Consider the following 17,259-nt stretch of genomic DNA (forward strand, 5'->3'; position numbering starts at 1 on the left):
CATCCTTTAAAGGAAGGTATTATGTTACATTGACAGAGGTAAGCTGAGAGGCCTTTAGACTGCTATACTTCTCTCCAGGACAAATTTTAGAGTAGAAATGTCACCTTGAAAACAGACTGCTATGCTCCCTGTTCCCAGATCCACAACCCTTGATTAGATATTTCACCCTTGGAGATGTACAAGCCATAAAGCACGAAGCTACTATTCCACCAGTAGAACCTAGTTCATTTTGAACAGGAGAAATTCAAGCCAAGGTTCCTCCCATTTGTGGTGGAAGAGATTTGGAAGTAATTAGGTAGATTTAGTAAAGGGGCTTGACTGTTGTCTGGCTGAGACTGTTGAGGAGATGACTGAGAGGAGTCTTCCTACAGTCCAAATAAATATCAATACTGATCATTACCCAGACATGGTGGCACATGCCTGTAGTACCATAATTCCAATGGCTGAAGCAGAAATAATTCTACTTTCTGGGAAGCCTGGTCTACAAATCCAAAACCCTGACTCAAAATAAAACAAAATGAACTAAAACCTCTGGCCTTGGGATCTATTCTTTTAAGAGAGGCCACATTTTACTAGTTTTCAGAGCAATTGATAATCAAGGAAATTTCTGGGAACAATAGACCAATCAAGAGGTTATTAGTGGATTCTACAATGAGCATAGTTAGTAAGAGAGTAAGAAAGCCTTATTAGAGCCATTATCATTAAGGTGACACTACCATGCTGGGGATATGGCTCAGCTGGTAAAGTGCCTGCCCCTTAAACATAAAACATGAATTTAATCCTCAGCACCCATATAAGAACCCCACAGTTGCCTGTAGCTCCAGTACTGTAAATAGGGGCAGTGCTGGTGCTAGAAGCACACGCTACCAATCTCAGCTTTTACATAGGTTTGGGGATCAAACTGCTGAAAGGGTCTTCCAATGAAGCTGTACTATGCATGTTGCATTCCTACTAGTAATTACCAAGAGCTCCTACTGCTGCATATTCTTCCCAGTTATGTATACCCAAAATGTGGACAAAGGATATAATAGAATAATGGTATTTAACAATAAAGAGAAATGTACTGATACTGGACTATAGATACTAATATATGTGGATTGACCTTCAGAATGTTATGATAAATAAGCCACAGGAGACTATATTTTTTACATTTGAGAACCTGTACAGATAGAAGGAATATTGCAGTTTAATTAGGACCAAGGGGCTTAGGCATGTCATCCAGCTTCTTTTGACTTGATGGAAATTTACAGAAACAATTATAGTGGTGGTCGCACAGGACTGTGAATATACTGAAAATCACTGGACTATATCCCATGAGTGAATTGATGAGTATTCAAAATATATCCCACTCTATGCTATCTTAGTTACAGTTTCGATTATTGTGATAAAACTTTCTGTACTGAAGAAACTTGGGAGAAAAGGGTTTATTTCAGCTGATAGTTCCACATCACAGTCCATCATTGAGGAAAGTTGGGGCAGGAACTCAAACAGGACAGAGGCAGTGATGCAGAGGCCCTGGAGAAGTGTTGCTTAGTGGCTTGATCCATGTGGCCTGCTCAGCCTGCTTTCTCCTAGCTCACAGTACTACCTTCCCAGGATGGCCCCACCCACAGTGATCTGGATTCTCTCATATCAATCATCAATCAAGAAAATGCTCTACAGGCTTGTCCAGAGGCCAATCTAGATGGGGAACATTTTCTCAACTGAGAATACCTCTTCCCAAACGACTTTAGCATGTGTCAAGTTGACATAAACTAGCCAGCATATTTCCCAAAGGTATTATATAGAAAGATGTTATCTAACTAGAAGGAAAATACACCCTGAAATAGGAGTTATCCAGGCTAAGTATATAAGGGGTTGACTGAGAGATTTTTGTTAGTAAACCATACCTAATTTATCTACACAGTAATTGAAACTGAGCTTTTCAAGGGAGAATGAATTTTTCCACACGGTGGTTAAGTGTTGGGGTAAGACAGCTAAGTCTCAAATCCTCCTCCTTGATAGGGTTTAGTAATATTTATCAGGTAGATATGAGGCTTGAAGAAATGTAATTGGAACTAAATCAGCAGTGTGGACAAGCACAATCAATCTCCACAGCTCTTCAAGGGATTTATGGTCAGAAAATGATGGTGGAATTTTCAACCTCCTGAAAGCCAAAGTTACCTAGTAGACATCTTCACAGGCCCAAGTGAAGTGTTGGTGATCTCTACAAAAGTGATCTTCAAGTCCCTGGAAAGTAACCTAGGCAACCATTATCCTTGTGACCCACACACCAGAGGTACAGTGCACAGTAAAGCTAGTGGGAGACTGATAAATAGCTCAGGTGCTCACAACATCGAGAATTAGTGATTTCTAAAAGCAAGGAGGGGACTCAGGAAAGCCACAGAAGTAAAAGGTGAAAAAGATTTAGTTTAAGGACACAAGGTCAAGTTTGGCTTTTTATTTTGTTTTCAGAAGGTGCTGGTAATTATCGAAGTTAGGATTCTGTCTTTCCATGCAGTCTTGGCGACACAGTCCTTCTTTTGGTGGCTAAATTTTTGAAGGTTGTTCTTATGTCCTGGAGAGATGAGTTTTCGATATAAAGAAACATATTTGCAGCTGCAAAGCCTGCTTCAGTAAATACCCAGAAGATGGCTGTGGCCTATCAAGGGGATATAGGTTTTAGTTTTAAAGAGGAGAAAGTGTTGGAACCAAGACTAGAAACTGAAAGAACAAAGACCTTGGGGAAACCCGAAAAGAATTTCTTCAGCACAGCGCTGTTGTTACTATGTCTTAAATGCCAGCTGTTTCAGAGAAGTGAGTAAGAGCAAGGGCTTTGTGGCTGGCAAGACATTCCAGTCATAAAATGCATGCTGTGCAAGCATGAGGACTGGAGCTCCATCCTCAGAGCTCACATAAAAGTCAGGTGTGCCAGGGAGGTGGAGGTAGGAGGATCTCCAGGGCTTGCTGGCCACTCAGCCTAGCCTACTTGATGCAATCATGCCCCAGGAACAACACCCAAAGTTGAGCTCTGGCCTGCATATGTATATGAATGTATACACAGCTGCATGGACACACACACACACACACACACACACACACACACACACACACACACACACACACACACACACGAGCAAATATTTTGACCTTAGGCAGGCATTTCATTGAACAGCTTTGTGATCTTGGCTAATCCTCACATTCCATTGTCTACATTGATAGATTAATGTTATGACATCTGGAAAAGAACTCAGAGTTCATGGAAGTGAATGACTCTGTCTAAGTCCAAGCATAGCTTGATTTTTAGAGAACAATGGCAATAGAATTTCTTACTAGAAAATTCTAAAAAAAAAATATTAATTATTATTTCCTAAACCACCAGAGGACAAATAGACGCCTGGTAAAACACCACACTGCCCCTTATAAAGACAGGTCCCTTCCTTTTAACAAGCTAAGGGACATCATCTTGGTGTTTGTATGTGTGTTTACATCCATTAGTTTGTACCTTCTGCCTCCCTCCCCCCACCCCACACACACCAGTTTGTACAGAGGTTTATTTAGCAAACCTGCAGAAACAAAACTCAGCATAGCAAATACTCCACAAAGAGATGGGGGGTGCTCCCCAAAGCAAGAGCAGCCTGGTGGGTTCTCCTTGGTGATTTTAAAGAAGTTTTATAAATATTTATGAATTGTATATTAGAGCAACTAGGCCTTTTAGACCCTAAGCAAAGATTGCTATAGGGAAGCCCTGCCCCCATAGCTACTGCCACCAGCAGTAGCAAGCCCAGCCCCCTACTGTGCGGTAGGTGTCCAAGGCAACTTGAATTGTAGTCACACATTAATCAGCCCTGGCTCTCCTCTTATCTTGGTCAGCTTGGTTATCTCACACCCATCCTCCAGCCCTTTTCTTTCTCACCCCCACTGATCATGACACACTCTAAAACCTAGCATTCACTTTAAATCCCACATTTCTTTTTGCACAATAAGCCTGAATTGTTGCTAGTCTGGATATTTTTCTTAATACAGATAAGTATGTACATTGTCCATAGAAAATCCTCTTGTCAGTTGCATTTTTTAAACCCGGCATGGGGTGTTTTTGGTTTTGTCTTTAGGAAGTAAACCTGAGCTGAATTTTGACATGTGTTTTATTTTAAACTGGAATGGGGCATTGGTTTGCTTGTTTGTTTTGTTTTTGTTTGTTGTTTGTCCAAAGATTCCAGGCAAGGAGGGGAACACATTATTAGAGGCAAACTGGAATGGCGGTCAGTAGAAAGTACTTACAGTGGGCTGGAGAGATGGCTTAGCAGTTAAGAGAAGGTGTGGCTCTTTTGCAGAGGGTTTGGTTCCAGCACTCACCTGACAGTTCACAGCTGTCTGTAAATCTCATTGTCCTCTTCTGACTTCCCCAGGCACCCTCCACACACATGGTACATACATCCATGCAGACAAAACACTCAAACACATAAAATAAATAAGTCAATTAAAAAATAAAGTACTTAACAGTAAGACTTGATGGTGTGATGGCATCCCTAGGAAAAGTAGTACATCTCCCTAGTGAGGAAAAAAAAAAAAAACCTTGTATCTCCTATCCTTCTTAAAGTGTAAAGGAGGCCAAAGTAACTGTGTATGCCAATGAAGGTCAAAGGTTAAAAAAGAAAAACAGCATCAGATCCTGCATCAGCCAGTGTGAATGAAAGCTCTTAGAAAGAACTACAGCTACACTTTACACTAAACCTTCTACAAAGCTGCTACTGATTAGAAATTCCATCATTTTGGAGCGGTTACGTTTATCCCACTTAATCCCTGGTCCATCTCTGTATCTGTTCTAACATACTTGTGACTGTCTGTTGAAGCTTTTGGAAGAAAACTACTAGCTTTCACTAACCAAAAGCCCAAGAATGCCCTCAGATGGCATCTGAGCCCTATAGTAGAGAATTCCATACTGATGCTAGGAAGATCAGCATCCCATTTTGGGGTTCTTAGTCTCTTTAATAAATGAAACTCAATGAAAAGGTCAAGGACAATTTGATTAGAGTTTAAAAGAAAAATCCTGGGGCAGACCAGCTGTAAATCTTGGCAGCTGCCTGGAGGAGGAAGACAGAGAAGAGAAGGAGAAGAGAAAACACCATGCTGTTTGTGTGAAGCTGCTACGGAGGAGGTCAGCCACATGGTGGAGATGGGAGCTTTAGAAAAAGAGAGTTCGGCCCAGAGTGTTAGGGAAAGCATAGAAAAGAAAAAGAAAAGAGCCTGGGCGAATGTCAAGGTCATGACAGGGGAACCCACAGAGACAGCTGACCTGAGCTCATGGGAACTCACAAACTCTAGACTGACAGCCAGGGAGCCTGCATGGAACTGACCTAGGCCCCCTGCATGTGTGTGATAGTTGTGTAGCTTGGTCTGTTTGTAAGGCTCCTAGTAGTGAGATCAGGACCTGTCCCTGGCCTTTAGCTGAATTTTAGGAACCTGTTCCCCATGCTGGATTACCTTACCCAGCCTTGATGAAGGGGGAGGAGTTGGGTCCTACCTCAACTTGATGTGTCATGCTTTATAGACTCCCATGGGAGGCCCTCCCCTTTCTGAATCCAGATCAAGGAGGAGTGGATAGGGGGAGGGAGTAGAGGGGAGGTGGGGGGGAGGGACTTTAGAAGTGGAGGGAGGGAAAACAATGGTCAGTATGTAAAATAAATTTAAAAATTTTTATAAATGTAATCTCCAAAGAAGAAAATAAGAGAAAGCTAAAGATTCTGAACAATTCAGAAAAGCAGACAGACTTAGGAGGCTGCATGGCTGCTGCCCTGTAAGCCACTCTACCAGGGAGCAGACCTGCTTTGTGTTCTAACAATAAATGCCAAACAGGTACTATATATAAGCCTACCTCACTCCTTTAAATAACTACTTTACCACACTATACTAACACTAGTAAGGAAGATTTGAACAGAAGATTTCATGAGGATTTTCCAATTAAAATTAGTCAAATAACAGGGCATGGTGGCGCACTCCTTTAATCCCAGCACACAGGAGGCAGAGGCAAACAGATTTCTGTGAGTTCAAGGTCAGCCTGGTCTACAAAGCAGAGTTCCAGGACAGCCAGGGCTACACAGTGAAACCTCCATCTAAAAAAATTGCACACACACATACACCCATACACTCATCCCCTCCCCACACAAATGGTGTGTGGAAAACTACTACATACCCAATTATCCAATTAGACTAACATCAATTTATGTTGTTATTTTTGCTACATCTCCCAGCACCCTCATGGTGGCTCACAACCATCTGTAACTCCAGTTCCAGAGCATCCAATGCCCTCGTTTGGCCTCTGTGGGCACTGCATGCACGTGGTGCACAGACATACACAGGCAAAAAATCCATACTTTTCAGAGTATGAATGTATGTGACGTGGGGCTGATGTATAAACACATTCGTCTGTCCTTTTCCTAGTGAAGTATTTACACAAGTTTAGCCCTGTCTTTAGTATCCTGGTGAATCTAGTGGCCTTAACACTTCTACCTCGGTTGTTTTGAATTGATATGTTTTTTTGTTTCTTTGTTTGTTTGTTTTTTTGGTTTTTTGGTTTGGTTTGGTTTGGTTTGGTTTTGGTTTTTCAAGACAAGGTTTCTCTGTGTAGCTTTGGAGCCTATCCTGGCACTCGATCTGTAGACCAGGCTGGCCTCGAACTCACAGTGATCCACCTGCCTCTGCCTCCCAAGTGTTGGGATTAAAGGCATGCGCCATCAACGGCCTGGCTTGAATTGATATATTAATGCATTGACTAGTTGTATTGTATGCCATATTAAATTAACAAATTGCCATGTGCTTTTTAGATTACTGAGAATCTGGCTCTCAGTGTTCTTCCAAGGCCTCTTGTCTGGAGATAGGTTTGACCACCCTGAGTCTGTAACAGGAAAGAGAGTACAGCAGAACAGCCCAAGTAAAAACACAGTGTCCTTGAGAACAGCTAGAAGGTAAACAATTTTCAACAGATCTACTATTACTTAACCAAAGATACAAAAAGTGCCTGCAATAAGAGAAAGAATCCGGAAGTTCAGCCATGGTAGTTCAGTCATGGACAGAAAGCTTATTCAAAAACTTCAGCTGACCACCTCATCGTTTTCAGTTGGTTTTTGATTGATGCTGTAAGCTCCTGATTTGACAATATTATCTCTACCTGCTTTTATTTGTTCTTTTACTTGAAAGCCTCACCTGGGTGCTCTCCGTATTGAGAACTCCAGTCAATTGGCCCAAGAGCACTTCCTCAATCAGTTTCTGCTGGCTATTTTGAGTGTCTGATTCGATGATATTTTTCTATTTATCTGCCTGTCCATCCGTCGAACATCTGTATGTCTGATATTGTTTTTATTCTTTTACTTCAGCTTGCTGTACATAATTAATAAGTTCACTCATTTGAAAACAAAATATAGCCATTGTAGATCATTCTCCAGACCATATAGCAAATTATATCTTAGAGTAATTTCTTTTGAGATTCTGTCTTGAGTAGATCAGTCTGGGCTTAAAATTACTATGTTTCCCAGATGATCTTGAACTTGAGATTCTCCTGCCTTTGCCTCCTGAGTGCTGGGATTGTAGGCACTAGCCACTACTTTTAGTAGCATTTTGAAGTTCCTCAAAGACTTTCTCATAAGGCTTGACATCACCATGATATATTGTGCAGAGCAAACTGCTATTAGGAAAGGCAATCTGCCAAAGACCCTGAGTGTCCTTGTATGTTATTACTGCATATGCCAAGAATGTAGGGCCCTGAGCACTCTTTACCCAGGCAGATAATTTTTCAGTTGTGCTTACAGTAAGCAACCTTTAAGTATGAGGTAACACCTTTCCTTGGACACAGAAGAGGGTTATGATTTCTTTGAAAACGGTGAATTCCCCAGTTCCATTGAATATTTAAGCATCTATCATGGTCCTTTGTCACCCCAAGAGATTTGGGAATCAGAGAGACTACAAATCAGCATGAAGTTCTAGTTATTGCTTTTCTATAATAATGTTCTTAGTCTCTGACCCAGCAGTTTAGTGTCTTCTGCCAACATCCCACTGAAAAACAGCAGGCTAACTTGTTAGCTTTTAAGTAGGATATCACCTTTCCTGACAGGTGCTTGCAAAATACTATTTGCAAAGCAATTATGCTTTGGAAATTTTTCCTACCAGTATAATTTTTATCATGTCTGTGTACCACCAAGGCCATTAACACTGTGTTCTACTTAACATTTTTCTTCTGACCAAGTTGCCTATATCACTTCAATAGTTTTTCCAGAAAGGAAAGTTTATAACATGACCCTTGACCTGAATTATATTCATATATCATGTTCAAGAAAACTCATGGGCATTGCAATGTAAAATTTACACCTTGTCTAAAAATCACCTTCCCCTTCTACCAGGTCCTTCTCCCTTAACGTAAGTTGTCTGGTTACATCTAAAGCTGTTGTGTCTAGGACAAAGATTCCCACAACCAATGTTTCTGTTTAGTGAATTCTGAGCTAGTGCTTTGTTTCTTTTGAAAAGTGCCCTTTAAGTTCCCCTGATAAAAGAAGGAAGTCTAGTGTTTTGATGTGCAGTGAGGGAAAACTGCCCTCCTTTAGAAAGTTTGCCCACGACAACACAGCAATCATCCCTACTAGATGCCTACTGAAGGTTGGAGCAGAGAAACCAAAGGGAGGTCCACCTGGGGAAGAGTGTTCTCTGGGTGAGCCATTCCACATCCTGCTCCAGTGACCACCTTGAGAGATTCAGAAACCTAGATATACTTCTTTCTGTAAAATTGGCACTGCACACCCCTGGATTCTCACCTTACTCCAGCCAGAATTCCAGCCTCATCATCGTCTATCCAGCTGCCATAACCTTGAAGAAGAAAAATGAAGAGCTTCCAAAGGGAGCATAAACGACAGATTACATACAGGTGGCATATTACCATCATGCTTTCTTTCCAGCCAGAGGTGGGGACATCCCCAAATCTGAGTTCAGCCTCCCTATAAAATTTGCACAAGTTTTGGGGGTACTTGCTGATCCTGCTGAAGAGAAATGACTCCCTATAAAGAAGCAGACTCAGTAAGACCAAATGGTATCATCACATCCATGGCAGGAATTCTTATGAAAGCCTAAGTGGTATTCAGACTTAGGTGTTCGCTCAAACTCTCAGATGAGCCCATGCTATCTGATCCTTATAAAAGGAAGATCCCAAAGCTGTCAAGGCATAGCCATAACACTCTGACACTCGGCACTGCCAAAGTGTCTATCAAATTGGAAAAGATGGACAAAATTTCCATCACTTTTGATGTCTGCAGATCTGGTCCATTGGAGGTACCAAAGCAGTGTTCTCGGCTTTGGTACTTGAGAATTTTACAAAGCACCAGGGAACTGAAATTTTCAGAATGCAGGAGAGGGTCTGGAATACCATGTTAATGTCATAAAGCAGCTAGATGGGAGTCTAGACAAGTAGCACTCGCCCACCAGTTGGAGAGTGAGTTTGTTCTCAAGCACAGCATGAGAATTACTTTCTCTATGCTTCCAAATAGCAGGAACAAATCTCTAGCATTTGGATCCTGTGGGAGCAATGGTGATAAAACCCTGTCAAACAGCTCTGGGTATCTTATTTGGCCACCACAAAATTCCTACAAGACTATTATGCTTATTACTGCAGATAAGAATAGGTGTAAATTTTAATCTTTTAACTCAGTGGTTCTAATATTTTGTCAATGAATAACAAGTGCCCCAGCATTTTAGAAATTGATAAGAGCTGTTGGATGCTTATTTTTAGTTATAAAACCTTTATTATTTTTAGCAAGAATAATGCACGTTCATTTTAGGAATATGGCAAATACAAATAAGCAGAAGAAAAATCATTCATCTTTCACAAGTTTATATGTGCATTTATGTAGCATACAAAGGTACTCTTGTCTTTCAAAATATGATATCCTCATATTATTTTGTAACCTTTCCTCATTTTGTATCCCATCAGAAGCTCATTTTTTTTTTACAAATCAGTAAAGCTCTCTCATTCAAAGCCAAACACTTGTAGATTGATTCAAATATAAGCAACAGTAAGATGCAGACAAGAAGAGATACATCTAAAACCACTAATAGCAACAGATTCAAAATAGGGAGATGGGCAAAGGCATATCAGAAAATTGCTAATAAAAAGAAAGCTATATTGCAGTGGCAATACCAGATAAAACAGAAACCAAGGCAAGCTACATTAAATAGGGATAAGGGTGGTTTCGATTAGCCTTCCAACGCATCACTATAAGTTTGTTTCTCACTCTCCTTATCTCATCTACTTCATCCACATCCCTAAACATATCTTCACTGCTCAAATGCCTGTTATGTATATCCTCTTTAAAATCCTGAAGAGACTGAATCAGCCTCTCCCTAAAAGTTTCTTCCGATTTTTCCTCCTCTTCTGGTTCTTCCCCCTCCTCTGGCTTTTCCTCGGGCTTTGGCTCCTCCTCGGGCTTTGGCTCATCATTTTCTGGGGTTCCTTCCATTTTTTGGCAGGGTTTCATCTTGTGTGTGCTTCTCTTCCTTCTTTGCTTCTTCCTGCCTATTCGTGAATGCGATTATTTCTAGGAAGCAAGTAGAAGACAGTAAGCGGAAGACTTGGTAAGTGTGCAGGTGCTGTGCACAAAAGGTCTCCTCACCCTGTGCTCTCTCTCTCCCTGTCTCTCCCCACCCCTCGCCTCCCCCCTCTCTCCCCACCCCATTTTGGTCCAACTGTCCTCAGCAAATACCTTCCACCTAAGAAGCCCAGTCCGCAATCAAGGTTTCCCAGTGCCCGCCCCTCTTACCTCCATTTTCCACCCCCTCCCCTCTCTAGTCCCTCCCTCAAGCATTTTTTCCAAGGCCTTCATTCCCGCAGCGGGCCTTCACCAACCCACACCCTGGGAGTCTGGTATAAAGTTCCTTTCACTTACCAGGTACTGATCTGGTCAGTTTCTTTCTCCCACTTATTTTAGCCTGGAGCGGTACAAAGAACAAACCTGCAGGCAAACGGAGAAGGGAGGGGATGTTGGGGGTGGGGCGAGCGAGCCTTGGGCGCTCAGCAGAGCAGCACCACAGATCCAGCTCACGGATCTTTCCTTATTTAAGGTCTTGCTTACGGACATTTCCCACCCTTTGTTTCCCACAGGATTCCTCCTTCCCACCCCGCAAGTTAGCTTGTCTTTCTCATCAGACAGGGAATATTATTTCCCAACTGTCGGTAGATCCAAGCCGAGGTTTCGGAAGCCGAGCGGCTGTCAGAAAAGAGGTCCAAAATCTCAGAGTATGGTTATTTTTGAGCCGTCATTGGTCTCCTTGTTTTCCTTTTGGGACCCCCCGCCCCCAGTCCGGTTCCTTTCACGGGTGTCCTTTCCTGCAGAATTGAAGCTAAGGGGTGGAGGGACGGACTTAACTGGAACTCCAGTCTCTATCCTAGACCACCCTACACTAGAAAAACCCAAGCAATACCCCCTCTGACACCAACCTGGAGAATTTAAACAAGCTGTCTCCTCCTTCCGCGGGCCTCTTACACCGCCGCCTGCGAAGCTGAAGGAAGCTGGTACCCAGATGGAAACAAGGACCAGACTAGCAGGATTTCTGCACACGTCGACTCCTGGTCACATGAGATCTACGTCACCAGTGAGCTCGGGTCCCCGATCTCCACTCCCACAAAAAGCGCGGCAGATGTGGGCCCGCCCTCTGCTCCCTCACCTACCCCCTTCCCGAACACACACTTGGCTGTGTCAGTCTTTTCTGCAGGAAAAAAAAAATGTGCGTTTTTTTTTTTCTGTTTTTGCAGTTCTCTGATTACTAAAGAGGAGCATCTTATTTTCTGGAGCTACGAACTTTTCCGCTTCACTTAATAATTGACCCTTCCTGTCTCCCACTCCCAGCTGCCAGTATCACTAACTCCCCAATCTGTTTCCTTAGCTCCTCCCCCTTCATCTGAAAAGTACTCCTTTGTTGTGTGGAGCCAGGTAGGTAGGGCACGATTGGGGACAAAAAAGGATCTTGGAATAGGACTGTGATTTCTTGAAAACATTTTAAACTTTGTTCTTAATACTTCTGTAATCATTTCAAAAGAAATGTCGCTTTACAGTCAGAAGTAACAGCCAAGTTATTTTAGATACATGCATGAATTCATACAGGTACATTACTTAGACTAGGGCCTGGTATATAGTAAATGCTTTAAGGTATGTGCTTTTTAAATGTTTATTATTTTCTGATGTCATTTAGGGAGAATTTTTTAAAATAAATAAAGATAATTATTTTATCTCGAGCCCTGCTGGGGGTACTGTCAAGAATTATGTTGCCTGAAAAATCATTACTTGGTCAATTATCAGGTACATATTGTTAACACAAGGTCTCCTTATTCTAAAGAAGGTGATACAGGAACTATCATGAATTGTTGGGATGTCTTAACACTGTGTTTTTACTGCTCCAAACCACTTAGCTGTAGCACACCTTCAACATTCACTCATTCCCATTTTATTTCACTTGAATAAATACAAGTGAAATAACATGTATGTATGAATATATATATATATATATATATATATATATATATATAGAGTTTGCTGCAAAGAGAACTGATGTGAGAACAGAGCTGTGGTTTGGACATGATTTGATTAATGGGGTAGGGGGCTCTGACTTCTTTATATTTGAAATGACTTCAAAAATCAAGTCACTAGTTTTATGATGACAATGATTGCTTGGGTTAGGGACTTGAAAGCCTCTTTAGGTAAAAGTACTGGCTTTTCACTTGATTACACATGCCCTGTGGGTGTCTAAAATGTCTAGAAAAAAATGTGGCATTGCTGCCTTCATGTTGTAGCTTCTCTTTGGTTATCTTAACCTCGGAGTCAGACTTCTGCTCAATTTTACATGTAGACAGAGCAGTAATTTAAGAAATGGTTTGTTCAGAACAATAATACAAGGTTAGGTCTCTCTGTGTCTTCTCACTCTTGAGCCTGACTAATGCAGAGTGCAATATCTATACCACAGTCTGAATGTTATGCTGCCTTGAAAATTCCTTCACCAAACAAATCAGTACATTATTTAAAAATTCAGCCTCACTCAAGTTCTCAGGAAATGGACAGGATGTAGTTGGATTCTTTGCCTAGAGAAAGCATAAATGATCTCCATCTAGTCCCCAATGGCTTTCTTACTGTCCTTTGAAAGCTTGTGAGCGCTGGCCTTCCTATTCACCTTTCTATTGGCATTCCCAGCTTCTAAACTTACAGAAGAGCTACCACCAATTAAGTTCTTCTTATGCCATGCTAGGACTTCTCTATCTAATGACTTGTACAAATTCTTTCTAAAAGCCTACAAGATATGGCCAAGCAGTTATAGCAACAACCGTACTTCTCAGTATCAATTTTCTGTATTAGTTACTTTTCTTGGTGCTAAGACCAACTATTTCACAATAACCAACTTGAAGGAGGAAGGGGTTTTCTGGGCCACTCCATTATGGTGGGGTAGTATTAATGGTTTGTCTCTAGCATCCAACAACAAGCACAGAAAGGCAAATGCCAGCATTGACCTAACTTCCTCCTTTGTCTCTTTAATCTCTCTGAGATTCCAGCCTATACAATGGTGCTACTTACATACAGGCCAGGTAATGTTCCCTGGAAACACTCTCAGAGACCCATCCAAAGGTGCGCTTCACTCATGGCCCGTGCATCTATTAATCCAACCAAGTTCTCACAATCAACAATCACACAGGTAATAGATAAACAGAACTGGACCACAAAAACAAAAGCAACATCCCTGATACTGAGGACTGCAGAGGTGATCAAAGTAAGTTCAAGTTATGAAAAAGATGAATGTAAGAGATAATAGAAACTTAAAAAGCACAAGTCAGAACACTGTGGAAAAAGCTACCCAGTAGAAAATTAGCATACCTTCTAGCAATGAAAAAGGAAGCCAGATATTTATTTTGGGGATTCAAAAGGAAAGGAAACAAAAACGTCCAGGTAGAATCCTTTCTTTTGTTGTGTGATGCATACACATCTTCAAGAATTAATATGTATTATTTAGTAAATAATATTCTCTCACATGTAAGAACGGATTTTTTCCTGAACCCAATTTGCCTGTCTAGTGTAGAAACTTAAAGTGTAGGGTATAGCACCACCTTGTGACCAGGTCTAGTACTGCAAGTTGAACACTCAGAAAACCAGGCTATTTACTCTTGATCACTACTTTCCCACTTGATAGGCTGAGGTGCCCTTGAAGTATTGGAAGACAGTTAACCAGACATATATAGGAATTCCTAGGGTTTTGAGTTCTGGGTTATAGATGTAGACAATGTGGAGACTGAAAGCAGAGGACTCAGCAAATTTACGTAAGTGATTTTGGACAGTGAAAGCATAGCCATACTTTGTTTTCTGGCTCTGTGAAAAATTGCGTTTTAAAAAGGAATTATAAGTCACTTATAGAAACTAAGACTTTCACCAGGTGTGGTGGCACATGCTCTTAATCCCAGCACTTGAAGGGCAGAGGCAGGTTGATCTCTGTGAGTTCAAGACCAGCCTGGTCTACACAGCAAGTTCCAGAACACACAAGTTTGAGCATCAGTTTTGGAGATCCAAAAGTAAACATTTGTAGTTTTGTTCAATCAGTAAATACAGAACATGGAGATCAATTGAGAGGCATAGCACGAATATTAATTTAACTTGGCCAAATAGTCTAAATACCATTAAACAAAATAATAAATCACATGTTGCTCACAAGAGTGACACTTTAAGTATAAGGATTGAGAATGATAGAAAGTCAGATGTTAGAAAAATACTTGCCTGTAGTATCCAAAGAAAGACTGGCATTTAATCGCTACAAAAAATAATAAGACAAATGTTAAGACAAGAAAAAATATTAGAGTTGAAGATATATATTTTATAATGCTAAGATGGACAACATAACAGCAGAGGCTATAGCTCAGTCAGTAAAGCACTCAAGGTTCTGGATTCTATCCCTACCTAGCACTGATCAATCTAAGAAGAAAATAGTTAGGTCCTTTGTATTTCTGTTAACATTGTGTTTTAGCCCAGTTTCCACTGCTATAATAAAATTCTTGATCCTGAGTACTTTATAACAAAAAGAGTGTTCTTTAATGCCATTTTAGAAAAGTCTAAGATTAGGGAGCCTCTCCAATTTTGCTTTCGAAATGGACTCATGACAGATGGACTCATAGCAGCACACACATAGGTAACAGAGTAGTCGTATGTGTAAAACAGGAAGCAAGGCAATGTGGGTAAGATATTCTTCACTTTAGCAACAACCCACTCTTCAATGAACTAACTGGATTCCCAAAGGAAGTATGAGAACTGCCAGACACAGGTGCCTTTAATCTCAGCACTCAGGAGGCAAAGGCCAGCAGATTTCTATGAGTTCAAGGCCAGACTGGTCTACACAGAGAGGTACAGGCCAGCCAAGGCTGCATAGCAAGACCTTGTCGCCAAAAAACCAACCAACCAACCAAACAAACAAAAAAATGAAAGAAGTGTGAGGAGGCACATTAAACCCTTTGAGAGGTAGGGTACGCTGTGAGCTAGTCTATTTCCCTTTGAGGTGTCGCTTCTGAGATGTTCCACTGTATTTATCATCCATTTACAACATGTGTCACACACGCATGCGGCCATACAATTACATGCCATAGCGTGGATGCAGAGTTCAGAAGATGCCACACAGCGCAGAATTATTTTCTTCTCTAGTTCCACCATGTGGGTTACTGAGATGGACCTCAATTCCTTGGTTGTTCAGGGCACCAGACTTGGCAGCCAACACTTTTACTGGCTGAGGCTATCTCACTGGCCATAAAAGACTTGTTTACTAGGTTGGTTTAAACATGATAGTGGACAAAAGGTCGAGAATGAACTAGTTCAGCCCTCAAGGCTGTGCTACGTGTCTCAGCAGTCCTAATCTGCACCAAGAGCCTGGAGGATGCCTGGGAGAAACAGGTCGTCAGTTCATGTTGGAAGCAGGAAGGCGCCAGGTTCTATTATCAGAGAAGGAATCGGCAGCTGCAGCAACAGCATCAGGGTAGATAAAATCACCATTGAGAACAAAGGCCAAGCCAAAGAAGAGAAACTTTTCTTCTCCCACTTCCTTTTATCTGGGCCACTGGCAGAAGATTTGGCCCACATCTAGGATGCCTCTTCTCGCCTCAACTACTAACAGTACCCGGTGAGATGCCCACAGCCTGACCTGATCCAGAGAATTCCTCATTAAGACTCTCTTTCCAAGTGATTCTAGGTTGTGTGACATTGACGACTCAAATTAATCATCTGAAAGGAAGCAAATCCCAAAGTGTTTTCAAATTAAAGCAATAGACTTCTTTCTGGGTATGGCCAGACACACTTGTAATCTAATCACTTTCGAAGTAAATTCAGGATTGCCACAGTTTTAAGATCATCTTAAGGTCTACATAGTGAATTTCAGGCCAGTCAGATGACGCTATATCTCAAAAAGTCAATGGCAGCAATAAAAATACACTTATTAATAAATTGTAATCAAAAGAAATGATATTCAAATGTGTTGATATATTTAAAGGAATGATCATAAGAACACAACACATGAAAACCTTTGGAGATGAAACTATGTCGGCACTTACTGGGGAATTCCATATGCTCAATTACATCAAAGAAATCTTGACAAATTCCAATATCTAAGTTGTTTTTCAAATACCAAGAAAAGTGTTTTGCTTTTAGTTTTATGTTTGGATTTTAAGCTTTTTCTAGCATTAGGATAAGTATATATATTAGAACACTAGCTAAAGACATACTTAAAAAAAAGATGCCTCACTGATACCAAACAGTAAGAAATACAGTGTTTGCAAAAATAATTTGTAAATCTCATTAAACAAATAGACAACTGTATTAATCAGCAATCCCCCTCAATCTATTGCTCTCTGTCTCTCTGTCACGTGCGTGTGTGTGCACAGATTTACACACACACACTCACCCCTATATACCTTGGATGACGGAGAATTTGACTGCTAAAGTTGCCACAAATGTTCAGTTTTCACCAAAAGGCTTACAAAATAACAGGAGAGTGTATCTCCCTGGAGGGAGGAAAATAAAGCTACAGTCCTTGTGTGAGCACCTACCAAGTAATGCCTTCTGTTTGTTTACATTCAAAATTTTATTGCATAGCCAAGTGCAGCAGTGCACACCTTTAATCCCGGCACCCAGGGAGGCATAGCAGGCTGATCTCTGAGTTTGAGGCAAACCTGGTCTACAAAGTGAGTTCCAGGACAACCAGGACTGTAACACAAAGAAACCCCGTCGTGAAAAC

At 41.2% G+C, this 17,259-nt stretch overlaps 1 protein-coding gene across 1 annotated transcript; it reads right to left on the minus strand.

The window, feature by feature from the left end:
- Nucleotides 1–9,833: 9,833 nt before the first annotated feature.
- On the minus strand, nt 9,834–11,606 carry Tceal9 (transcription elongation factor A like 9). Its single transcript, XM_027433012.2, has 3 exons — nt 11,453–11,606; nt 10,902–10,967; nt 9,834–10,553 (listed from the first exon to the last, which is right to left on the minus strand). Exon 3 carries the CDS (start codon nt 10,491–10,493, stop codon nt 10,182–10,184), a length of 312 nt encoding a protein of 103 aa, XP_027288813.1. The 5' UTR covers nt 10,494–10,553; nt 10,902–10,967; nt 11,453–11,606; the 3' UTR covers nt 9,834–10,181.
- Nucleotides 11,607–17,259: the final 5,653 nt, after the last annotated feature.

This window comes from Cricetulus griseus, chromosome X (assembly GCF_003668045.3).
Source record: "Cricetulus griseus strain 17A/GY chromosome X, alternate assembly CriGri-PICRH-1.0, whole genome shotgun sequence".
Classification (NCBI taxonomy): domain Eukaryota; kingdom Metazoa; phylum Chordata; class Mammalia; order Rodentia; family Cricetidae; genus Cricetulus; species Cricetulus griseus.